General features: G+C 38.3%; 1 protein-coding gene across 6 annotated transcripts; it reads right to left on the bottom strand.

Annotated features, from left to right (window-relative positions):
- Nucleotides 1-27,678, bottom strand: LOC140827324 (bifunctional nuclease 1-like). Of its 6 annotated transcripts, none has more exons than XM_073189975.1 (11): nt 27,337-27,678; nt 26,400-26,708; nt 25,857-26,027; nt 25,714-25,763; nt 25,556-25,612; nt 25,383-25,448; nt 25,182-25,256; nt 24,841-24,953; nt 24,523-24,694; nt 24,210-24,382; nt 1-150 (listed from the first exon to the last, which is right to left on the bottom strand). In XM_073189975.1, exons 2-10 carry the CDS (start codon nt 26,689-26,691, stop codon nt 24,362-24,364), a joined length of 1,017 nt encoding a protein of 338 aa, XP_073046076.1. In that variant the 5' UTR covers nt 26,692-26,708; nt 27,337-27,678; the 3' UTR covers nt 1-150; nt 24,210-24,361. The 6 variants fall into 6 exon arrangements, with proteins under 6 accessions (XP_073046076.1, XP_073046078.1, XP_073046079.1 ...); XM_073189977.1 differs by having other exon boundaries at nt 24,591-24,694; nt 27,337-27,677; XM_073189978.1 differs by having other exon boundaries at nt 24,591-24,682; nt 27,337-27,676.

Here is a 27,678-nt window from a genome sequence, read left to right as displayed (position 1 = left end):
TAAAGATTGAGCTGTATAATTTATTAACACTTCCCTTGAGAACCTTTCCCCATTAAAGATTAGTTTAGTTCTTCATAGACTGTTTTTGTAATGAAAATGCAAGAATACAAACAATTTTTCCTGGTATATATATCACTGGAGAATAGACTTTTTGAAACGTCCTGATATGAATTTGGCCGGGCATGGCATTCAAAGGATCAGAAAGAGTTTCAAGGAAGCATCGCTTCAAATCATGAGCAATCAAGAATATCTTGAAAGCAAGGTTCCAAGCTTCGAAGGGTTCACTATGCACGGAAATAAGCTTGGAGGCCATAGTATCGTGGTGCGAGTGTTAAACGAAGGTCCTTTTAGAGGCACGGGGCAGAAGACTCCGTGCATATGTGTGGAGTCCTCTGCACGTGCGCACTAGTTCTGCGAATATGTGCGGAATCCTCTGCCTGCGCGTGAGACCGCTCATATACACGCGGCGTAAATCTAGATTTAGGGACTTCCAGTGACTTCCGCGCATATGCGTGGGTATAGGCGCACATATGCGCGCGGTGCAAAATCTGAAGGGCTAGAGAGTTTAGCGCATATGCGCGAGCATAGGGAGCGCATATGCGCGCGACGCAATTTCACAAAATTTAGTTTCCTATTTTAGAGTTTTAATTATTTTAATAACTAGATTTTTTATATCTTTTTGATTTGCAAACAATGTATACTCGAAAATTTATCATTATAGACAATTAATTATTTTTGATTTTAATCATATTGATAGAGCTTTTCTCTCAACTTCAAAGCGTGGCTTTGTATACACCTTTGTGTGTTTCTCAAATCAAACTTATCAAAGTTTAACACTTTGTGCCGTTTGTCGATTGTTCTTCACTCGGATTGTCAAAGACGAGTTCTTTGAAGGTTCGCGTGGGATCATTTGTTTATTCGTTAATATCTGTTGCTAAATTCTTCGTAATTTAGAGGTGAACATTACACAGTTACTTGTTTCAAAAGGATCGGGACAACACAACCGTTTCTTTGTTTCATCGAATCGAGGGTGTGACTCCATATTCGAGCATTTTTGCTTTTCGTGGTCGAAGGATCGCATCACGTCCACAATTTTTTAACTTTAAAATCCTACTATTTTTTTAATATAAAATTCGAAATTCATATTTAAAATACTCAACATTTCCAAAATCCAAAATTTAATTTAACATTTAAAAGTTTAAAGTGCATAAAATCTCTAACTCTTCAATTAATTAAAATCATATGTCAACCATTAACATGATCAACAATAATTTCAACATAAAGTATAAAATCTCTAATTAAATCATTAACTAATTTTTTAAAACATTAACTATCAAGCTAATGCGAAAAATAATGTCCCTCGAGAGTGTACTACCGGACTCGATCCACTCAAGCGTCAGGGCCTCCCTCTATCTCATCCTCACCTACAACATTCAAATCTTGTGAGTCTAATGACTAGACACGTTCTAAACATGAATAACAAATAATACATATACAAGCACATGCATTAAAAATCATACTTTTATTCAAAATAAGCTAGCATAAATTTTGTAAGCATCATAAATCGTCAAATCATAAAGCTTTATATCATTTATCGTTTTGGGTGAAGTTTGATCCTTGAAAGTGAGTAGATGTATCATGTGGTCAACATATCAGTCTTCCCTTCTCCCTGCCTCGGACGCGAGTTGCGCACGCCTCCAAGCCCTCAAGCTTGCAGTTTGGCTTCTTATCTGCACACAGCAGTGTCCAGCCACCCTAGGACTCTTCCTAGCCCCTCAACACGGCACCCACCGAACCCTAGTGCACTGCCGCTCCTAGCCGAGTCCATGAAGTCCTCAACTCCATGTGTAAGGCCCGAGAATTTAATTATCATAATCAGACTTGTTTTGTTGATAATTAAGGTGATTGTAGACGTATTGTATCGGACCGGAAAAGGCGAGGAATTATACTAAAATAATGTAAAGGACAAACAGGCGGTGCACATGCGCGAAGAAATACGCGCATATACGCGAAATGTCCAGAACATTTGGCGCACATGCGCGAGCGGATACGCGCACATGCGCGAGGGGTCCAGAAGACCTCGCGCATATGCGCGAGATGAGGCGCGCATATGCGCGAGATGTTGAAATAGACATTGCCGAGACAGTAAGTCTAGCGCATATGCGCGAGTTGAGGACGCGCATATGCACGAGAAGTCCAGCATGCACACTAAGTTGACACATGTCTTGGATCATATATAATGTGTAAATTCTTCATTTCTATCAGCAACAACCGATAGAGAAGTTCAGAAAAGCTTCAAGTTTTCTCCATAGCTTAGAATTGTAATTGTCTAAGATTTAGCCATCCGATTTTCGATCCAGGGTGATATTCGTACTCCTCTTGCGATTAGCTATCAAAGGAAGTAAGTATTATTAACTTTCAACATGTTGTGAAGTTGAGATGTTGTGGTGATCAAATATTGGTTGTTATTATGTGTTCTTATGAAGATTCCGAACGTATATTTGAAAACGGATCGAAGAAATTCTATCGTATGCAATTGTTATGAATTTCAGCACATATTGATTTGAATTGAATTGATTTTGACATGCTGGGATTATAATTGTGATGATATGGTATTATTTATGCATTGTTGAGATTGAATTATTGTTGAATTGACGGGGACATCGAGTTTACGCCGTTATGCCGTCAAAATTATCTCGAGATTGAGTATTGCACTTCATATATATTATTTTGAGTTAGAAGTTGATATGGTGCATTGTATATATGTCATTTCAGATTGGGTTTGACAGATTCGATATCAAGAATACGAGACTTCGACTTCTACGAACGACAAGGAAGGTATAATTCATATTTGATTTGGGAAGATACAACTCAAATGAGATTCAATTTGAGTTTCCCAACAAAATCACATACTAGATTGTAGTTTTTATTTTGAATGCTTATGCTTTGGTTATAGATTCATATTCAAGCTCTTAAGATAGGTGATTCATTTGGTAGATTCTCCAAATAACTAGACGTTCGGTAGTGTCGACGCTTCGGATCAGAATCGCTCCGATTGTAGATATTCGATACAGTTAGGACCGAACTCTAGGAATAATATGTAACGCCACCCCGATTGGGAGAGTAGGTGGAAGACCTGTTACATCTTATTCACACCGGGTTCCCTAGATTTAGATACGAGTCGAGTCAAGATATGAGTTTGAATAATATGAATTACGTTTCCTAGATTATGGGACGTTTTGTTATTGATTATGTGCATGATTGTTTTATCTGTATTTACTAATGTGTCATGATTACTGAAACATGTGTTATGATTTATTATGAAATTATATGACATGCATGTATACATGTTTTATACTGGGATTTGTTCTCACCGGAGTTTCCGGCTGTTGTTGTGTCTGTATGTGTGCATAACGACAGGTGGGATAGGATCTGGGTCGAGACAGAGGTGAGAGGACGTGATAGCATGGAGATCACGGGCCAAGAAGAAGGACTAGTGGTTTAATACTAGACATGTATTAGTTTTCTAGACACTAGTAGAATAATTGTGGTTGGACATGTAAATGTTATTTGGAGTTTTAATAATATGTCAACCTTTTGTATATTGTGTATGATTTATATGCAATAGTTTATAATGTTAAAAGAAATTTTTTTTATGACCCACATTTTCTAGCAAAGATCCAATTAATCCAAAAAAGAATTGAGTTAGAGCCCGGGTCCCCACAACAGGTGGTATCAGAGCAGTAGGTTCTGTAGACTGAGATAGAATAGAATGAGCGGGGTAGATCGAGTCATCTTCCTTGCTTTTGTGTGCTAGCATGATTTATTGCTTTCCTTATTACATGTTGTGTTGTTATCTGAATTGATTTACAGCATGTATTCGCAAAGACTGAATCAGAACCGATTCTGGATCAGAGGTATATGATCAGAGGAGGGCTGAGATAGATTATATAGATTGTGTATTAATCTATTTGATATTCAGATATGCCGCCTCGACGAGTACCACAACCAGCAGCAGGTCGGACACCAGAACAGGGCAGTACATCCAGTGATCCAATGGACGTGACTGCTACACCGATGGAGACTTTGCTTAAACGGTTTTAGTCTTTCCGACCACCGACACTGAAAGGCACAGAAAATGCAGTCGAGTGTGAGAGTTGGCTAGAGGATATCGAGATGCTATTCGAATCCCTTGAGTACACTGATGACCGACGAGTGAAATTAGTTGGGCACCAACTGCAAGATGTGGCCAAGAACTGTTGGATTACTATGAAGAGAGCATTGGAGCACCGTGGTACACAGATTACTTGGAAGGTGTTCAAGACAGAGTTTTATCAGCGATTCTTCCCTGTGTCTTACCGAAAAGATAAGGGTGCCGAGTTCGCCAATTTGAGGCAAGGACAACTGAAATAGAAGAATATGTTTCCAAGTTCTCGTCATTGCTCTGATTTGCTCCTCATGTTGCCGAGAATGAAGAGGCCGTTGCGGATCAGTTTATAAATGGATTGAATCCAGAAATCTTTACCTTGGTGAATACCGGTAGGCCTAACAACTTTACTGATGCGTTGAACCGTGCCAAGGGAGCGGAAGCTGGATTACTTAGGCAACGAAGCATTCCTTATGTCGCTCCGACTCCTAGACCGCCACTACCTTCAGTTCAACCCCCTTCCCGATTTGAGAGCGGTGGTAGCAGCAGTGGAAGAAAAGATCAGTTGAAAGCGAAGGGTAAACAGTTCAAGAGATCAGGGAGCAGTTCGTCGAGCTCCAGTGGGTCACGACAGAGAGGTCCTGGCCAGAGTATAGAATATACAGGTGGGTATTGCACTTCTTGTGGAGGTAGACATGGCACCGAGCAGTGTCAGGATGTGATGGGCAAATGTAACATATGTAGACAGCAGGGACATTTTGCCAAGATCTGTCCACAGAGAGGTTCACAAAGATTTCAGGGTGCAGGATCTTCTGCAACAGTAGCTCAGCCTGAGAGGCAAGCTTCGTCTGTCCATTCCTTCCAGCCCACTCCTACACAGACACAGCCTAGAGCCAGAGGTAGCCAGACTGTGAGCCAACCTCCAAGACAACAGGCTCAGGTGTTTGCATTGACAGAGGAGCAAGCCCAAGATGCACTGGACGATGTGATTGCAGGTAACTGTTTCCTTTGCGGTTATCCTGCCTATGTTTTGATAGATACAGGTGCATCACATACATTCATATCCGAAAGTTTTGCATTGTTGCATTCATTGCCTGTTGAGTCCTTAGCTGATGTAGTATCTATTTCTTCTCCATTGGGAAGTGGTCTTATATCTGTGACTTCAGTTAGACATTGTATACTACAGTTTGAAGGTCATGAGATTGATTTAGATTTTATTGTACTTGGGATAGCTGATTTTGATTGTCTTGTTGGGATTGATATGTTAACCAAGTACAGAGCGACTGTAGATTGTTTCCAGAAAATTGTCAGGTACAGACCATAGATGGTTGACGATTGGAAATTCTACGGTAAGGGTTCCAGATCTCGGATTCCCTTAGTGTCTGCTTTGACTATGACCAGATTGTTGCAAAAAGGAGCATAGGGGTTCCTTATATATTCAGTAGATCTACTGAAATCTAGCCCAGCATTGGCAGATCTGCCAGTGGTACGTGAATTTGCTGATATATTCCCCGACGAGATTCCAGGGTTACCTCCAGTCCGAGAGGTAGATTTAAGTATTGATATCATACTAGGTACAACTCCTATATCTCGAGCTCCGTATAGAATGGCGCCGATTGAGTTGAAAGAATTAAAAGCACAACTTGAAGATCTGTTGGCCAAGGGTTACATCAGACCGAGCGTATCTCCTTGGGGTGCACTAGTGCTGTTTGTAAGTAAGAAAGACGGTTCGATGAGATTGTGCATTGATTACCGGCAACTGAACAAGGCGACGGTGAAGAAGAAATATCCATTGCCTTGCATCGATGATTTATTTGATCAGTTACAGGGATCCTCCGTTTATTCAAAGATTGATTTAAGATCAGGATATCACCAGCTGAGAGTCCGAGATGTTGATATACCGAAGACAGCATTCCGAACCAGGTATGGACATTACGAGTTTATTGTCATGCCTTTTGGTTTAACGAATGTGCTAAATTGTCAAAGTGTGAGTTTTGGCTGAGACAGGTTATGTTTTTGGGACATATCATATCTGGAGACGGTATTTCTGTGGATCCGAGTAAAGTTGAAGCCGTGATCAGTTGGCCGAGACCGACTTCTGTGCCAGAGATACGTAGTTTCATGGGTCTAGCAGGTTATTACCGACGATTTATTCGAGATTTCTCCAGTATTGCGAAGCCGCTCACTCAGTTGACACAAAAGAACACGCCATTTGTGTGGTCTGAAGCTTGTGAGTCTAGTTTTATGGAGTTGAAGAAACGACTGACCAATGCTCCAATATTGACGATACCTTCAGGTACTGGTGATTTCGTTGTATATTGTGATGCATCTCATAGAGGGTTAGGATGTGTTCTTATGCAGCGAGGACATGTGATCGCATATATCTCGAGACAGCTGAAGTCACATGAGATTCGATACCCAATTCATGATCTTGAATTGGAGGCTATCGTATTTGCATTGAAGACCTGGCGTCAATATCTTTATGGCGAGAAATTTGAGATCTACTCTGATCACAAAAGCCTGAAGTATTTATTTTCTCAATCAGAGTTGAACATGAGACAGCGTAGATGGCTCGAATTATTGAATGATTTTGATTGCGAGATCAAATACTACCCAGGGAAGTCAAATGCAGCAGCGGATGCCTTGAGTCGAAAGGTATGTGCCCTATCCTTATCGACGATAGGTGTCTCGAATTTAGTTGAAGATTGCTGTTTGTCTAGATTGACATTTGATACAGATAGTAGACCTGCTACGACTTGCTTCGATTCAAGTTGAGCCAGATTTGATTATGAGAATCAAGGAAGCCCAAAGAACTGATCAAAATGTGCAGAAGTCGATTGATATGGTCAGATCAAGACATCAGTCAAAGTATCAGGTACATGATTACATTCTGTATGTGAATAACCGTCTTGTAGTGCCAGATATTTCAGAATTGAAGCAACAGATATTGTCAGAAGCGCACTGTAGTCGGTTCAGTATTCATCCTGGTGGTAGGAAGATGTATAACGATCTGAAGACACAATTCTGGTGGAAACAGATGAAGACCGATATTGCATAGTTTGTGTCTAAGTGCTTGAATTGCCAACAGGTGAAGGCAGAGAGAAAGAAGCCCGTAGGTTTACTTCAGAGTTTAACTATTCCTGAATGGAAATGAGACCACATTTCCATGGATTTTGTTACGAAGTTACCACGATCATCCCGGGGCTGTGATGCGATTTGGGTCATTATTTGACAGATTGACCAAATCAGCCTGCTTTATTCGTACATAATGACATACCGACACGATCAGATGGCAGAGTTGTATGTCAGAGAGGTAGTCAGATTGCATGGTGTACCGAAGTCTATCGTATCAGATCGTGATCCCCGATTTACTTCACATTTCTGGCTCAGTATGCAGCAGGCTTTGGGTACGACATTGCATCTGAGTACTGCCTATCATCCCCAGACAGATGGACAGTCAGAGTAGACTATCCAGACCTTATAGGATATGCTGAGAGCTGTAGTGCTAGATTTTGGCACTAGTTGGCAAGATTCACTTCCTCTTGTGAATTCTCGTACAACAACAGCTATCAAACGAGCATTGAAATGGCTCCGTTTGAAGCATTATACGGAAAGAAGTGCAGATCTCCTCTGTATTGGGATGACATCTCAGAGGTACCAGAACTTGGGCCTCATATGATTCGTGAAATGACTGAAAAAGTAAAGATAATTCAGAAAAGAATGAAGACGGCACAGGATAGGCAAGCCAAATATGCAAATGTCAGACGAAGACCATTAGTATTTAAACAGGGTGTAAGGCTCGAGATTTATTAGTCTTCATTGATGTGTTATTCGAAGATATGAGTATGCATGACGTAAGATTGAGATTTATTAGTCTTCATTGACGCGATATTCGAAGATATGAGAATGCATGTCAGGACATGAGAAACAATTATTGATGAGGAACTCGGCGCACATGCGCGACCAGACCGGCGCACATGTGCGAAAATTACAGTAGGATTGGCGCACATGCGCGCATATGCGCGACACCTCTAGAAACTTTGGCGCACATGCTCGAGTTCATGCGCGCATATGCGCGGCAACTCCAGAACCTTTGGCGCATATGCGCGAGATGAAGCGTGCATATGCGCGAGGTGTTGCATTGCCGAGACCGTAGGTCTCGCGCATATGCGCGAGTGATGTCGCGCATATGCGCGAGACGTGTACTTCAAAGAACAAGCCATTTGTCCTAGGCCATGCAAGATATATATATATAGAGGTGTCTTCTTCCTTCCCATTTCAGCTGAGACCACTGAGAGAAAGGTTCAAGGAGAAGGAAGGCTCTTTTCTTTTAAAAGCTAACTTGTACAAGATTTTTACATCCAAACGTTAATCCGATTATTAGCTACAAGGTGATGTGAGTTTCCTTCAATTCCTACATGATTTGAGCTATGGTGATTGGGGAAATTATGAATTACACTAGATTATGTGTTCTTGTGAAGTTAGTGATCATGTATTCGAAGTCGGATCGAAGAAATATGATCGTACGCAATTGTTATGAATTTCAGCATGTTTAGAACTAAATTATGCAGATTTTGGGTAGTATCATATGACTATGATGATGATTATGAGTTGAGACTTATGAATTATTGATATATGTTGAGATTTGGATTGACCGGTAGTGAGAAAGTACGTCGTTATGCCGTCAAATTATACCGAGGTCAAGTATTGAATTGGATATGTGTTGATTGAGATTAGAGATTGATAGAATATGTATCAACATTTCCATTTCAGATTTTATATTGACAGATTAGTCTTCGAGACTTCGACTACGACACAGATTGTGCGACGAAAGGTATAATTCATGTTTTGTTCAGGGAAGACACAACTCAAATGAGATTCAATTTGAGTTTCCCAACAAAATCACATACTAGATTTATTGTTTATCTCTTTGATATGATTTGGATTTGTTTATAGATTTATATTCAAATCTCTTGATACAATCATGCTCTGTCTATAGATTTATATTCAAGCACTGAGATAGGAGAGTCATTGACAAATTTGTCAAAACTAGACGTTCGGTGTATCGACGCATAGGAGCAGACTTCCTCCCATTGTAGACATTCGATACAGACACGACCGAAGTCTAGGAGTAAGACGTACAGTTACCCCGATTGGGAGGGTAGGTAACAGACAGTGACGTCTTATTCACCCTGGGATCCCTAGAGTAGAGTCGAGTTGAGTCAAGACATGATTTGATTTGCATTGCATGCTTATATAGATTGGTTTCATAGACTACGGAACCCATTATTATTGCTTTTATGCATGATGCATGATTTTGTGTTAGCATGTATACATGTTTTATACTGGGATTTGTTCTCACCGGAGTTTCTGGCTGTTGTTATGTCTGTATGTGTGCATAACTACAGGTGGGGCAGGATCTGGGTCACGACAGAGATGAGATCGAGATAGCGTGGTGACTACGGGCGCAGAAGATGACTAGTGGCTCTTACTAGACTTGTATTATTTGTAGTTTATGGTTTGTATTAAACACTAGTTTGGATTGATGTATTAGAATAAGACATGTATTTATGTTGTGAAATAAAACATAGAACTCTCTTGTGCTTGATTTATAAACATTAGAATTAATGTTAAAAAGCCAAAATTTGACCCACATTTTCTCACAGATCCAATTAATCCCAGATCGAATCGATTTAGAGCCCGGGTCCCCACACAGGGAGACAGAGTATTTTTGAAGATTGCTCCTTTCAGAGGCGTTGAGCGATTTGGCAAACGTGGGAAGCTTTTGCCTAGATACATCGGTCCTTACGAGATTCTTGAAAAGATTGGTGATCGAGCATATCGACTTGCTCTTCCTCCTTCTCTATCTGGGATACATGATGTCTTACATGTATCGATGTTACAGGAGTATATGCCAGATATTTCTCATGTCATTCAGCCTGATGAAGCCGAACTAGATCAGACTTTGAGTTATTTTGAGCAACCATTGCAAATTCTGGATCAAAAAGAAAAACAGCTCAGAACGAAGACTATTCCGTTAGTAAAAGTCTAGTGGAATCGACATGGTATTGAAGAAGCGACTTGGGAAACAGAATCAGAAATGAGACAGAGATATCCCGAGCTATTTTCATGATGTGAGTATTTATTCAGTTTTAATTTTATTTGTTGGAAACTTAATTCCGGTGTTTTGACAAAAGATGAACCAACTGAACTAAGCAACTGAACTGATCGTCAACTGAACACGTCATCAGCTGAATTCAGTTCACTGATCGATACAACTGAAGTTCTTTCTCGTCAACTGATTCTTTACCAGCTGATCTCTCAGCTGTACACGTCATCAGTTGAAAGTGACAACCGACAAATTGTACAACTACCTGCAACTGGTAGTGGATCGCCGCATTTCAGAAAAGCAGTGTACGACTGGCAGAGTATATCTACGTGGCAATCAACAGTTAGAATATTCAAATATCTTTTAATGTTACCGTTAAGAGACAAGCCTATAAATAATCGAAGAAAGCAGCCGAAGCATAAGAACTGATCTTAGCTATCTCATTCTACTTGCTGTTACGCTGCAAAAATATCTACTCATACTCAGAAGCCAAAAGCTCTCGTTTTAGCTTAAATAGCACTTTGTAATCTTTGATAGTTTTTCTAAGTTGCTCTAAGATCAGTTACCATCTCTAAAAGTGTTATATACTAAGAGTTTTAGTTGTGGCTAAGTGATAAGTACAAACTGAAGTGGGTCAGTACAGTATCGTGTATTTGATCAAAGTCTTTTAGTGGATATCCTATCCTCGTGGTAGAAGGGATGACGTAGGAGTTATTCAAGTCTCCGAACATCCAGAAACATATTGTGTTATCTTTACTTTAGTCGTTACTTTTCAGTTAGATACTCTATCTTTCAGTCAGTTTATTTTCCGCAACTATTTTGTTCAGTTTAACTGATTGTCATTGACCGACGGGATATTTAGTATCAGTTTGTAACATAACTGAACTCATATTGTCGAAAAATACTTAAATTTGAGAAGTGTTTATTCAACCCCCCTTCTAAACACTCTTTATTAGCTTAACCGATACTTTCAAGTGGTATCAGAGCGGTTATATCTCGTCTCAGAATATCTATACTCAAATTGTTCATTATGTCTTCATTCAACAAGATTCCTATGTTCTCTAGAGAAGACTTCGATGATTGGAAGACCAAGATGCAGGCTCACCTAGCTGCACAAGATGATGATATGTGGTACGTTATAACTGATGGACCCATGAAGATTTTGAAAGCCAACATAGATGTTGCCATTACTGATGGGGCACCTCATCGTATAGAAAACCCAGAGAAGAATGGACCACAGAGTATAAAAGAAAAGCCAACTTGGATAATGTGGCAAAGGATATACTATACAAGACGCTGGATAAAGTAACTTTCAGCAAAATCAAAATGTGCAAGACAGCCAAAGAGATTTGGGAGAAGCTGATCCAGCTCTGCGAAGGGAACGAACAAACCAAAGAAAAAAAACTTTCTGTTGCTATTCAGAAGTTTGACAATATCAAAATGAGAGTTGGTGAAACGATGCATGATTATGATGAAAGAATCAGCTGTATCATCAATGAACTAAATGCACTTGGAAAAGTGTACTCAAACAAAGAAGTTGCATTGAAGATAATCAGAGGTCTTCCCAAGGAGTGGGACGTGAAGACCATGGCAATGAGGGAATCCAAGGATCTGAACAAAGTTGAGCTTCATGACCTATTTTCTGATTTGAAAACCTACGAGTTTGAGCTGCAAACTCGAGAAGGAGAATCTTCTACTCCAGCAGTCACAACTACCTTAGTTGCTGTTAGAACAGAACCAACTGGTTCAGTTGAAAAAGCTGCTGATCAACTAAGCAATGATGCCATGTCATTGTTCATAAAAACGTTTGGAAGATTTATGAGGAAAAATCAAGGAAACTTTCAAAATAGATATCAAAGAAGCAATTCCAAGGAAGAATCAAACGCTTGCTACAACTGTGGCAAACCAGGTCACTTCATTGCTGACTGTACCAAACCAAAGAAAGACAGTCAAGGCTCAACTGAAAGAAGAAAGACACCATATGAGCACAAAAAGAGATCCAAAGATGATAAGAAGTTCTCCAGGAAGAAGCATGAAGTGCTCTTGGCTGAAGAGAGCAAATCAAAGTGGGCAGACACTGACAGCGAGGAGTCAGAACCAGAAACTTCATGCAGTTCTAGTGACAATGAATAGGAAGTGAAATGTCTGATGGCTGGTGACACAGAACTGGAATCCAGCAGTCAACAGGTATTTGACTTTAGCTCAACTGATTTTACGAGAGAAGAACTTATTTCAACATTGCATGACATGGTCAGTGAGTATCATAAGCTTGCCTTATTATTTGAAAAGGCCAGAGCAAAGCAAAATGATCCTATTGACAATAAGACTACAACTGATGAGTCAGTTGACGTGTTGAGTCTGAAAAAGAAATTGCTGAACTCAATACTGAAAGAAGCAAGGATCAGTTAATGATTCAAAAGTTTATGCTCTAAAATTCAAAAAAAACTGAGCTTATTCAGGCTTGGAACAAATCATCTGTTGCTTTGACTGATATACAGAACTCACAAAAATCAGTTACTGATAAAACTGGTTTAGGGTTCAGTAATCAAGATGAAATGTCTCTCAAAGATACTCGACCAAACTGAATATGGATAAAGGGAAATACATTCACTTTGTCAAATTAGTTATGGTACAAGAACAATCTGAGCCAAGTAAACTGATTGAACAGCCAACTATAAGTACGAACAAGGGCAAAAGATGTGGTATTGGTTAAAGCCCAAAAGTTGTGACTGACTCACGAAGTCAGCCATAAAAAATTTTCAGCAAAAATTACTCAAATGGTTACTCAAATTACTATAATAGGAAGCCAATTCAGAAGAGATACTGGCTGAACAATCAGTTGAAAAATGGCAAATCACATGTTGTATCTCCTGCACACCATACACCAAACACACACAGACCGGGAAAGACCATCTGGAATACAGCAACTGGACGGTCAGTTAGACTGATCTAAGTCTGGATTCTTAAAGGACTAAACAACTTTGACCCAAATAGAAAAAGGGTACCAGAATCTTATCTTGTGTGTGATTGCAGGTAACAGGTACAAGCATTGAATCTATATGGTACTTGGATAGTGGATGTTCACGCCACATGACAGGAGATTCAAAATTATTATCTCAACTGGTTAAGTACACTGGACTAAACATCAGTTTTGGAGATAATTCTAAAGGTAAAACTGTGGGTAAGGGTAAGCTTATCCATGGTAACTTCACCATTAATGACGTATTATTAGTTGAGAATCTCAAGTATAATCTGATCAGCATCAGTCAATTATGCGATAATGGATTCTCAGTTCAGTTTGACAAACATTCTTGTTCAGTCAAAAGCTCAACTGAAAAGATCATCCTAACTGGCAAAAGGTGTGGAAACACTTATAAAGTCAGCTGAAATGATCAACCTTATGCACCAGTATGTTTTATTGCTTCAAAATCCTCTAAAAACTGGTTATGGCATAAGAGATTAAACCACCTGAACTTCAAGTCTATTGCATATTTTAATAACCACGATCTTGTTACTGGATTGCCCAAAATGGATTTTATCAAAGAAAAAATTTGCTCAGCATGTCAGTTTGGTAAACAAATCAAATCTTCTTTTAAGAACAAGGGTCGTAAATCTTCTTCCCGATGCTTAGAGCTGTTATATATGGATCTATTTGGTCCAATACCAGTCATGAGCTTAGGGGGAATGAAATACACCTTGGTGGTTGTAGATGGCTTTTCAAGATTCACTTGGGTTATATTTCTCAAGTCCAAAGACCAAACTGCTGCTCAACTGATTAAGCTTTTCAAAAGATTATTAAATGAAAAATCAGTTGGAATTAACAGAATCAGATCCGATCAAGGAACTGAATTCATCAATCAAACTCTTTCAAATTATTTAGAGAATACCGGAATCAAGCATGAGCTTTTAGCATCTAGAACTCCTCAGCAAAATGGTGTAGCTGAAAGGAGAAATTGGACCATCAAAGAGGCTGCTATAACAATATTTGCTGATTCTAGTATCTCTCAATGGTTTTGGGCAAAGGCAGTAAACACTGCGTGTTAGACACAAAACAGATCAATGATTAATAACAATCATATAAAAACACCATATGAGATCTGGCATGGAGAAAAAGTGTGGTTTCCTACTTCAAAATATTCGGCTGCAGATGTTTTATACTTGTCAATGGTAAAACTCATTTAAAAGCCTTTGATGCTAAATCTGCAGAAGGAATATTTCTTGGTTATTCTTCAGTAAGTAAAGCTTATAGAGTCTTCAACAAAAATACTTTAAATGTTGAGGAATCTATCCATGTTGTTTTTGATGAAACTGTACTAAGTGATAAGCCAAATGATCAAGTTGAGTTAGCTGATAGATTTACAGATATAAGCATGGATGATGATGATGAAGAAGACATCCATATCAATCAAAGCAACCTCCAAACACCTGAACCAGAAGTATTAGGTCAACCAGAAGAACCAGAAGCTGTTCCTAATGATCAGTTAATAGAGCAACCAAATGAGAATCAGTTGCCAACTGAATTAGCGTCAACAGAAACTGAAGACACTCAGTTACCTACTGAAGAAATTGCTGATATAGAAACAACAAATGCTGAACTCAGATGGAAGAAATCACACCCTCTAGAGTTGGTAATAGGTAATCCATCTGATCCAGTAAGAACAAGAAATCAGATGCTCAATCTATTCATTCATTCAGCTTTCGTATCACAACTAGAACCCAAGAAGACTGATGAAGCTCTTGCTGATCCAAACTGGATAAATGCAATGCAAGAGGAGCTAAATTAGTTTATCCATAACAATGTCTGGAACTTAGTTCCAAGACCAATTTCAAAAACTGTTATAGGTACAAAATGGGTGTACAGGAACAAACTGAACGAAGATGGTTCAGTTGTGCGCAACAAAGCAAGGCTAGTAGCACAAGGATATAGGCAGGAAGAAGGAATTGATTACGATGAGACATATGCACCAGTTGCAAGACTGGAGGCAATCAGGATATTCCTTGCCTATATTTCATTCAAAAACTTCAAAGTCTATCAAATAGATGTAAAGAGTGCATTTCTGAATGGCCAGTTGCAGGAAGAAGTCTACGTTGAACAACCTCCAGGTTTTATCAATCATCACCTTCCTGATCATGTCTACCATTTGAACAAAGCCTTATATGGTCTTAAGCAAGCTCCAAGAGCTTGGTATGAAACCCTTTCGAAATTTCTAAGTGATCACGATTTTTCTGTTAGATCAGTTGATAAGACATTGTTCAAATTCTCCAAGAATGACCATATTCTACTCGTTCAAATTTATGTTGATGACATTATTTTTGGGTCAACTAACCCCAAATTATGCGAGAAATTTGCAAAGCTAATGCAGGAGAAATTTGAAATGAGCATGATGGGTGAACTGACATTCTTTCTTGGATTACAAGTAAAGCAACTGGAGTCGGGTACCTTCATTAGTCAAACTAAATACACGAAGGAACTACTGAATAAGTTTGGAATGGAATCAAGTTCAGCTGCAAGTACTCCCATGAGCTCATCAGTAAAACTGGACACTGATCAAGGGGGAATATCAGTTGAGACGACACTTTACAGAGGTTTAATAGGTTCATTATTGTACCTAACTGCTAGTCGTCCTGATATTGTATTTGCTGTATGCATGTGTGCTAGATTTAAAGAAAATCCTATGCAATCACATTTTATAGCTGCCAAGCGTATTTTGAAATATCTTAAGGGCACACAAAGTGTTGGGTTATGGTATTCTAAAGACTCATCTTTCAATTTAGTTGGATATTCAGATGCAAATTATGCAGGATTTAAGCTTGATCGTAAAAGTACTAGTGGATCATGTCAGTTTCTAGGGGACAGACTGATCTCATGGTTCAGCAAGAAGCAAACATCAATAGCAACTTCTACAACTGAAGCGGAATATCTTGCTGCTGGAAGCTGCTGTTCTCAACTGCTCTGGATTCAGCAACAACTGAGAGATTATGGAATTGATGCTAAAGAATCTCCAATATTTTGTGATAATACAAGTACAATTTCTATCACCTATAATCCAGTTCTTCACTCCAGAACCAAGCACATAGATTTCAGACATCACTTCATCAGATATCATGCCCTGAAGAAGGACACCAGACTGGAATATGTCTCAACTGAGCAGCAAGCAGCTGATATCTTCACCAAACCTCTGGCTGAGACTAAGTTTTCTCATTTTCGCAATATACTTGGATTAATTGATTTATCCTCATCAGTTGTTATTGTTGTATTGGTTCTTAATTCATCTTTCAGCTTTACTGTCATTTACTGATTCTTCAGTTAGTTGTTTATTCATATGACTCTCAAATGATGAAAGAAAAACAAAGTTACATCAAAATAAATATTTCATTCAACAATAAATATTCGCTTGGATTACATTTTCATATTTTTCCTCTACATCGTCTATCCACATTCTCAACCAAACTGATAGAGCTGAGGAAGATGTCTTGCAAAAGCTATGAGAAGAAGCTATGCGATTAAGAATCTCCAGTTCCTTTTGAAGCATCAGCTGATAGATATGACCATCTTTAAAGACGTTCACCCACAAAGCTATATTCAAGTGCTCCCGCACTTCTGTCAACTGTGCTACCAGTCTGGGAGTGGTAGCCTCTCCAGAATTATACAGGAACGCAAGCTCTTGTAACTTTTCCCTGTAGGGAAGAATAGTGTAGAAGACTTCATCTTCGATAGCAGCCTTCCTAGCTTCGTGAGAAAATGGCGAAACACTCGAGCAACTCGCATCTGCCATTTTTTTTTGTCTTGTATATTTTCTCTTTCTTTCACCAATATGTCTAAAACTAACAATGTTATTTCTATTTATAGCAGACTATCAAGGAAGCTGAAGGGTCGTCAACGTTTCAAAAACAAATAATATCTCTGATATTTATTTATTCGCTTTAATTATTTTATGCACCAATTAAGGGGGAATAATGGCTTTAAGAGGTTAACTGAGAAGACAATTGTTAGTAAATTCTCAACTGAAAGGACACAGTTTCACAAACTGATCGTTCAGTTGAATATTTCACTAATCTTCTCATATAAGTTAACTAATTAATCATATTATATTCCAAATCTAGTGACGTGACTGACTGATATCTCATGATGAATCTCATTTTAAAACGTGGACACATATTAACCATTTAAATTGTACACACGCTTATAGCACACGTACACACATTGTCATTCAAAATTTCTATGGACTAACACGCGTCCGAAATTTGAATCGTCACGTACATATGTATCATTCCCCGCTCCATTTCAGTTTTCTTTTCATCTACAAACTCCTGAGCGTAAAAACAAATTTTATCCTTCTATCCTTTTTCCAGGAAATCATTCAGTTCCAAATGGCGAATCAAACTCCTGCTTATATGCTGAATGCAATGGCTATCAATTTCGGATCAATTCTATCCTTCGGTGATGCTGATGTCAAGAAAGTTTTTCAAAAACTTGAAACTGCTGGATTAAGGACATTCTTGGGAAAATCATCACAAGAGATCTACTCCAAAGAGCTTCAAGAATTCTACTCTAGCGGTATGATCGATTCTGATGGAAACATCACTCTACTATCAATGGTCAGTTGCTGACCATCACTGAAGATTCTTTTGGAGAAATATTTTCTTTACCTTCTGATGGATTGGCATACCACTCGGATGTTAAAGCTTCTGATATTGAAGAAATGCAAACCTCACTTTCTGCTGATGGACGGAAAATCAAAGTTTCCGATCCAAAGAAGGAGCTGAAGCACGAGGTTCATTTACTTGCTGATGTAGTCGCCAAAGGGATTTTGGCAAAGGCTGGATCTTTTGCTGCACTCACGTTGGAGAAATTTCAAGCCATTTCAATCATTATGGCTGAGCGTAAACTCAACTGGAAGCATCTTACATTCAATATTTTGAAGAATATGTTTCTGTCTTCCAAACAGTCCAAAGGCTTCGCAGTGCAACTGAGCTATCTGCTGAAAATAAAAAAGGTTAGTGGCTGATGATTCAGAAAGATCATCAAAATTCAAAGTCTTCAATGCGAAGAATACTCTGACACTCAAGACCAAATTGGACATTTCTCCTGCTCAGTTTGTCAAGATCAAACAGGAGATTGGGACTCATCAAGCGGCCCCAAAATCAGTGAAAAAGGCCAAGACATTGGCTCAATTGAAGGTAGCAAAGAGGAAACTCATTTTGGGTGCGTCCGATACAGAGACAACTCCATCCCCAAAGATCGCCAAGAAACCAAGAACCCAATGGGTTAAACCAACGTCTGCCGAGGAATCCATCACCTCTAAGAAGATAACGTCCTCAGCTGCTCAGCAGCCTATTGCAGCACTTCCTCTGTCAGTCATTCCGCCAGATGTCTCAGCTGGTGCAAAGAAGAAATCAGTTAAAACCAAAGCTCCTCTATTTCATATCAATTTTCCTACTGGTGTGGCACCTGCTCGACCCAAAGGTATAAAAATCATCGAACTAGTGGACCATACTCGCACTGGACTGGAAATTCCACACATTCTGAGTACTGATAAAGGAAAGGGCAAGTTGATTGAAGAGCCCAGACCATCCAACCCTATTCAAACTCACATTGACCTTGTTTGGGCAAAGGTTAATAGTTTTGCAGCTTCAAAAATTCAATCCTATGATGCTTGGACAGCTTATCGCACTCAAATTTTTGCCAAGCAACTGAAGAAGAAATCACAGCTGAACACTTTTATCAAACTGGAAGCTTTTGTTCTAAGAACGGTGAAAGCTGCCACAGTTGCTCAGGCTATGGAAAGAAAAAATTATTTGTTTGATCAGGTGAGAGCCAAGAAGTTGGCTCAAATTATTGGCAAATTGAAGACCAACTACATACCCACAAATCCTACTGCCTATGCTGATCAAGCAGTAATTACTCAGCTGGACACTGATCTGTTTGGGTTACAATCTCAGATAAAACTTTGGGAAATAGATCAAGAGTTAGTTCTTCATCAAGGAGATTCAGACGATGATGAAGAGGAAATAGTTGAAGAACCGTCTTCTGAGCAGCAAAAACCATCCTCAGGACAGGTTCTTGTTCCAACTGAAGAACCAGTTCAGGATTTGCCTCAATCATCTACGGGTGAGCATCAAATGTACACTGAAGCCGAATTATCTCTCGCAAACATTGAGGAAATTATTCAAGAAGTGGTACAAGAATCCAATTGAGCAAACCTACTTCTGATAAAGTTGATCATCCCGTTGATCAAAACAATCCAGAGGCTCTTAATTCTTCAGAAGCACTAATTCAGCAAGTTTCATCTGCTGACCAAACCCTTTCAACTGATGTGCCGATTGCTTCTCAATATCATTCGTTAGAGGCACCAGTTTTGACTTCATCAGACTCTATTATTCATCTAGAAAGCTCATCTGCTGATCAGAATAGAAGAAGTTGTTGTAATCACGTCAGTTCAGAATGTTGCTGAAACAATAGCAACTGATCAAGAGTTGATTGTTTTTTATCAAACTACAAGAGGACCGGAAACCTCTCATCAGTCTCCTCCTTCATCCTCATTGATCTTGTTCTCAAAGAAATTCAGAATATGAAATATAGTATGAATCAGATGCTCTCAGCCATCTCAAAGATTCAGAATACGCAACTGTCTCACACTCTAAAATTGGAAGACTCTCAACAGTTCAATTCAGAAAAGCTGAAAGCTATCCAAACTGATGTTATCTCTCTCTCATTTGCAGTTGAAGAAATCCAGAAGAACAAGGGGATAGCCTTGAGTCTCACTGCAACTCAAAATTTCTATTAACAAACGAGTTGACAGTGTCGAGACACTCGTCTCCAGGAAGATAGATTTGCTGCAAGTCACAATGACCTCTGCTATTGAAAACATTTCCACCTCTGTACGGCTTCTAGCTGCTGACGTTCGGAAATTATCTGTCAAGATGGAGCTGTTTGACAGAAAGGGGGAAGAACTTAAAGAGATTTTAGAACAGCAGAAGAAATCTTAAATTCTTGTATTTGTGAAGAATATGAGTTCAGCTGAATCTACTTCTTATTTTATCTACTATGAATTCAGTTATTCAGTTATACTTTACTCTAGTTTTGTCAAATACCATAAAGGGGGAAATTGTTGGAAACTTAATTCCGGTGTTTTGACAAAAGATGAACCAACTGAACTAAGCAACTGAACTGATCGTCAACTGAACACGTCATCAGCTGAATTCACTTAACTGATCGATACAACTGAAGTCCTTTCTCGTCAACTGATTCTTTACCAGCTGATCTCTCAGCTGTACACGTCATCAGTTGAAAGTGACAACCGACAAATAGTACAACTACCCGCAACTGGTAGTGGATCGCCGCATTTCAGAAAAGCAGTGTACGACTGGCAGAGTATATCTACGTGGCAATCAACGGTTAGAATATTCAAAAAACTTTTAATGTTACCGTTAAGAGAGAAGCCTATAAATAATCGAAGGAAGCATCCGAAGCATAAGAACTGATCTTAGCTATCTCATTCTTCTTGCTGTTACGCTGCAAAAATATCTACTCATACTCAGAAGCCAAAAGCTCTCGTTTACTAGTTTTATCAGTAGCATTCAACGCTACATTCTCGAGTTTAAATAGCATTTTGTAATCTTTGATAGTTTTTCTAAGTTGCTCAAAGATCAGTTACCATCTGTAAAAGTGTTATATACTAAGAGTTTCAGTTGTGGATAAGTGATAAGTCCAAACTGAAGTGGGTCAGTACAGTATCGTGTATTTGATCAAAGTCTTTTAGTGGATATCCTATCCTCGTGATAGAAGGGGTGACGTAGGAGTTATTCAAGTCTCCGAACATCCAGAAACATATTGTGTTATCTTTACTTTAGATGTACTTTTCAGTTAGATACTCTATCTTTCAGTCAGTTTATTTTCCGCAACTGTTTTGTTCAGTTTAACAGATTTTCATTGACTGACGGGATATTTAGTATCAGTTTGTAACATAACTGAACTCATATTGTCGAAAAATACTTAAATTCGAGAAGTGTTTATTCAACCCCCCCTTCTAAACACTCTTTATTAGCTTAACCGATCCTTTCAATATTGCATCTTGTATATATGCTTCAATTGATTGACTGCGAGTTCGAGGACGAACTCTTATCTAAGAGGTGTAGAAATGTAAGGCCCGAGAATTTAATTATCATAATCAGACTTGTTTTGTTGATAATTAAGGTGATTGTAGACATATTGTATCGGACCGGAAAAGGCGAGGAATTATACTAAAATGGTGTAAAGGACAAACAGGCGGCGCACATGCGCGAAATGTCCAGAACATTTGGCGCACATGCGCGAGCGGATACGTGCAGATGCGCGAGGGGTCCAAAAGACCTCGTGCATCTGCGCGAGATGAGGCGCACATATGTGCGAGGTGTTGAAATAGACATTGCCGAGACAGTTTGTCTCGCGCATATGCGCGAGTTGAGGACGCGCATATGCGCGAGAAGTCCAGCATACACACTAAGTTGACACATGTCTTGGATGATATATATAATGTGTAAATTCTTCATTTCTATCAGCAATAACCGATAGAGAAGTTCAGAAAAGCTTCAAGTTTTCTCCATAGCTTAGAATTGTAATTGTCTAAGATTTAGCCAACCGATTTTCGATCCGGGGTGATATTCGTACTCCTCTTGCGATTAGCTATCAAAGGAAGTAAGTATTATTAACTTTCAACATGTTGTGAAGTTGAGATGTTGGGGAAATCAAATATTGGTTGTTATTATGTGTTCTTATGAAGATTCCGAACGTATATTTGAAAACGGATCGAAGAAATGCTATCGTATGCAATTGTTATAAATTTCAGCACATATTGATTTGAATTGAATAGATTTTGACATGCTGGGATTAGAATTGTGATGATATGGTATTGGTTATGCATTGTTGAGATTGTATTATTGTTGAATTGACGGGGACATCGAGTTTACGCCGTTATGCCGTCAAAATTATCTCGAGATTGAGTATTGCACTTCACATATATTATTTTGAGTTAGAAGTTGATATGGTGCATTGTATATATGTCATTTCAGATTGGGTTTGACAGATTCTATATCAAGAATATGAGACTTCGACTTCTACGAACGACAAGGAAGGTATAATTCATGTTTGATTTGGGAAGACACAACTCAAATGAGATTTAATTTGAGTTTCCCAACAAAATCACATATTAGATTGTAGTTTATATTTTGAATGCTTATGCTTTGGTTATAGATTCATATTCAAGCTCTTAAGATAGGTGAGTCATTTGGTAGATTCTCCAAATAACTAGACGTTCGGTAGTGTCGACGCTTCGGATCAGAATCACTCCGATTGTAGATATTCGATACAGTCAAGACCGAAGTCTAGGAATAAGATGTAACATCACCCCGATTGGGAGAGTAGGTGGGAGACCTGTTACATCTTATTCACACCGGGATCCCTAGATTTAGATACAAGTCGAGTCAAGATATGAGTTTGAATAATATGAATTATGTTTCCTAGATTATGGGACGTATTGTTATTGATTATGTGCATGATTGTTTTATCTATATTTACTAATGTGTCATAATTACTGAAACATGTGTTATGATTTATTATTAAATTATATGACATGCATGTATACATGTTTTATACTGGGATTTGTTCTCACCGGAGTTTCCGGCTGTTGTTGTGTCTAGATGTGTGCAAAACGACGGGTGGGACAGGATCTGGGTCGAGACAGAGGTGAGAGGACGAGATAGCGTGGAGATCACGGGCCAAGAAGAAGGACTAGTGGTTTAATACTAGACATGTATTAGTTTTCTAGACACTAGTAGAATAATTGTGGTTGGACATGTAAATGTTATTTGGAGTTTTAATAATATGTCAACCTTTTGTATATTGTGTATGATTTATATGCAATAGTTTATAATGTTAAAAGAAATTTTTTTTTATGACCCACATTTTTTAGCAAAGATACAATTAATCCCAAAAAGAATTGAGTTAGAGCCCGGGCCCCACACCATGGCTAACCCTAGAAAACTCTAGGTTCATCCTCCCTTAACCATGCACGTTCCAGCCTATGTTCCACCCTTAGACAACCTTTTTTTCATCCCTTAAACATCTTATACTGGCAGCGTATCCCTTGAGAATCATATCACATTCATATACACATACGTTCATTGAAACTTTGGAAATAATCGTCAAAATTATAATTTGAACTCAAATATTTTCATGCTAAAATACATAAAACATGCATATCATGATTCGAATAGTGCATCAAAAGAGTGTAAAAGCGTGCATTTGCATTTAAAATGCTCGAATATTCGATCGTTGGCGTGGGTTGCGAAGAGGGACGAACGGACGACGAACAATCCTTGATTTTTCCTCTCCACATTATCAAAAATATTGTGTGTGATTTCGGCTGAATGGGGCCTCAAAAACCTAGGATTTCTTTTTATAGATTTCCAAAATTGCATGTCAAAGGTTTAATGTTTTGGGCTTTTTGTTTAGAGATAATTGAACCTTTTAATCTTAGGTACATCAGGTCTAATAATACCTATTTAATTGTAAAATAAAAATCTACAATTTTTTTTTTCAAAAATAAAAATTTTGTGCTTTTAAAAGTCCTTCGTCTGACCAAAACCGACTTCTCGAATAAAATATAGCTCGTCTTGTAAAATAATTTGAGCTCCAACATTTTTTAAATTTTTTAATCATATATAATCTATTATTAAACCTCAAAATATTTATCGAAAAATATTTTATCATGATAGTTCCTCGGTATCCTTTCCCCAGCCTATTATCGAGTATTCAGATAAATCTTTAGTTTTCATGAAATCATGTAATTAGACCTTCAATCATATACTATGTATCATTTGAGTATTTAAAATCAATTAAATAAAATGAATAAGCAATTTAAATCATTTGCATCCACGCGGTTTACGTGCACTGATTTTTCGGGCGTAACACTTATCCAGGAGTTTAGTAGAAGCCTGACTATAGTTTAACCTATACATATACACACGGGACCAATGATTCATATGTACACAAGGCATCATCAAACATCCCAGTCCACAGACAGATCCAACACGCTACACCCAGTTCTTCTTCGAGCGGAGCTGACTCAACTGATCCCTCCATGAAGCTGCAGCAGATGGCAAAAATCAAGAAATGTGTGAACATCACTGGTGATGGACCAAATAATTCAAATGGATACAGGTTACACGTGTATGCATAAACGTAATTTGGAGCGATAAATATTTATTATTTGTTAATAAAATTAGCTTGTTTGGGGCTGGGGTGATCGTCTTCTATTGGAACTGCCTCTACTTCAGCCAGTTTGGATCTTATACCAGCATCTCTGTAACGTTCCTCGACCACAGCGATTAGCATGTTCCTTACTAGATCGAACTCCTTTGTGTCAATACATGGCTGCCCAGTAGGCCTGCGATGACAACTGAGAATAAAATATCTTCCCTTCACCTTATTCTTCCAGAAACCGTAAATGCCTACTGAAACTCGCCTCGAGACAAAATATTATCAATCTGGTCTGGTAGACCATATGTATAGGTTGCTAGATCCTCTTTGGGACATTAAATGTACCTGTCCAGCTCGGCGAAAAATTGACCTTCCAACAAAGAGTTCTGGACAGTCGCAGATTCAACGACCCTCATTCCATCATTATAGGCCAAGAACTTGTTCACTTGGATCGGCACCTACAAAGACCACATTGTAAATTCAAGATAGTGTTTATGAAGTCATTACGATGAGTTGACCCGTTTGATTTCTTACATTCTTAAATGAATCACACAATTTGATTTAATTCTTTGGTATATGCCGAATATTTCACCAGGGTCAAAATCTTTCTTCAGGACCAGTTTTTTTTTATCCAATTTACCCGAAAATAATACAGTGTAAATGAAGTTATAGCAAAATTCTTTTACCTTGCATCTCACTGCAATGTTAATTGCATCTGAGGGCCGTAGATCGAACTTCACACACTCTGCTTCATTATCCAACTTCAAGAAGAACAAAAAAGTATTACTAAATGAAGAACACCACTAAATACAAATTAAGCCTGAGTAGATCACACAGGACTACATATTTTCATTGACCACAGACGAAAACAGTGTAGATTTACTTACCTTTACCATATGCAGCTCAGAAAAATATGCCTCGTGTACCCTTTTGGTGACACGTACAAGTTTAACCTGAAAACAGAGGACAACAAACATATCAAAGGCATAACCTAAGATAAGTCGGTGCAGGAATCCCAGCACAACGAAATATAATGATTCAGAACAAATTATAAACCAACCATATAGCCCATCTTCTCAGTCATGTCCTTAACTACTTGATACATCGTAGGCCTAGCCTGAAAACTTTGTCGAAGAATTAGAATCTACAAGAGCTACAAAGTTTGGAACCAAAATTATTCAGATTTCAGTTTGATAACTGAAACAGAACCAAACGTACAATTTGAACATTGCGTATAGCTGCCATGAGTAGCACACTCGGCATTTCCACTGCAATATAAACCAGAAGACAGAAGATATAATAATTTTAAAAAAAACAGATTTCAATATATGTTTCAAATAATTGCAGACTTATGCACTCACTAACTATAATTGGGAGGAGAAGTCCAGTTCCATCTTCCATCTTCAACACAATTGCAGGATGTGGTGGATAATCCAGAAAATGACTTCCCTTAGGATTGTTATGGACACATCTCAAATGCTTACCATCTCGCATCTTGATCGTGAAAACATCCGAGTCACTTTTCACCTCGACTATTAAAAACAATCAGTTGACACTGTCAAGCAAAGTCTCACATATTTGAATAATGATTCATAAAATCTGTTCCACAATGCCTCATCTAACACCATCAGAACATCTATGCTAGAAAATCAAGGATGCGTCACGGATATAATTATACAAGAATTTTTTGTTTCCAAATTTCAAACACCACTATGATTGGTAAGGTGAAATGACATTTGAATAATAACAACAATATCTACCCCACTGACGCCTCCTCATCTATGTACAAAATCAGGGATATGCAACGAGTTTAGGCATACAAGGATTTTTACCCCAAACCCATATGTTCAATAACATGAATCACAGCAAATGAAATTATGGGAAACTAATACAACTCCACATACCGGCTTCTATCACACTAGAATCGACATAATCAGCATCATTTTCATTGGAATTTTCAGCTGTGCTTCCATTGCCATTCGACGATGAACTGAAACTAAACCTAATCATGTTGCATTTCTTTAAATTTTGCACAAAACCTGCATTAGTGCTGCTACTTTTTGGCCCTTTGAGCCCCAAAAATCTACTTCTAATTAATTTATCTTTCAGAAAAAGAGAACCAAAAGGCACGGAATAGACTCCTGTTTGTTTTGATCCGATCAATTGGCAAACTACATGGCCTTGTACAGAAGCCATCTTGAAATTCCTTTCAACTGCATTAAATATATAATCAGTAAAGATCACAACAGCTCACAAACAAAAAAATGGTGACAATGACAAAGACTCACGCGTTTCATATGATCAAAAATTTTTACAGTCATAAATTAAAGGTGCCGGCAGATTCTTTCAAATATTATATAAACCTTGATCCTCATTTCGAGCTGTGGCCATTCCGAAATTTGTTTTCTTGAAAATTACAAAGAGAAAACTCCTACTCCGACAGTATATTATAGCAGAAAGATTTCAAAAATTTTCAAACTTAATAGAAACCATTTGTCTTCTACCTCAGAACCAATCAACTTAATCTTCAAATTCAGAATTTAGTTATTTTTTCTACAAAAATACTTTTTAGTGATGATTAATCCATCATAAGATACACTGCACAGACACTAAAACAAAGCTTAAATCTTTAAATTTAATACTTCAGTACGCAAATAATAATCTCAAAAAAACGTTAAAAGTCAAACAAACGGGACATTTATCCAACTTTACAAGCCAATCTCATCTTCAAGCCAAAAATTCCCAAGAAAACTCACTGTCTCCCCAAAATTTCTCCAGTTTTAACCTCACTTCCATTTTTCTACATCCAAGTTTGACTGTTAATGATGCCATCAAACTCACCTCAAGAAGAAGCCCGATCTTACCCCGGATCAAAACCCACAAAAAGTCGCAGAAAGAAAATCTAAATTTTTCGATAACTGACCTGGAGCACACACTGAGAAAAAGAAGAAATTTGAAATCAGTAGTGGAGAGAATATATGGATTGTAACGGCCGACAAGAGAAGAGCGGATTAAGGAAGGTAAACAATAGCGTGAGAGAGAGAACGATCATAGATTCTTGTTCGAGACATGGTCTGGTCATTAAAGCACATCCTGCTAATTTTGGTAGCTGTGTAACATTTTCTTCTACATTTTTTCAACTGTTTTTCAGATAACGAAAATCTTATTTATATTGATTCTTGG

The sequence above is a fragment of the Primulina eburnea genome, chromosome 3 (genome assembly GCF_022965805.1).
Source record: "Primulina eburnea isolate SZY01 chromosome 3, ASM2296580v1, whole genome shotgun sequence".
Lineage (NCBI taxonomy): Eukaryota > Viridiplantae > Streptophyta > Magnoliopsida > Lamiales > Gesneriaceae > Primulina > Primulina eburnea.
The sequence above is the reverse complement of the archived record's forward strand: the minus strand, read 5'-3'. Positions and strand labels throughout refer to the sequence as shown.

Excerpts from the sequence above, each read along its gene's own strand:
- LOC140827324 (XM_073189975.1), bottom strand. The coding sequence starts at position 26,691 with ATGGCTTCTGTACAAGGCCATGTAGTTTGCCAATTGATCGGATCAAAA. Across the intron at positions 26,028-26,399 it reads TTCTAGTGTGATAGAAGCCG|TCGAGGTGAAAAGTGACTCG; the intron begins GTATGTGGAGTT and ends TGTTTTTAATAG. Across the intron at positions 25,613-25,713 it reads CTATACGCAATGTTCAAATT|GCTAGGCCTACGATGTATCA; the intron begins GTACGTTTGGTT and ends CAAAGTTTTCAG.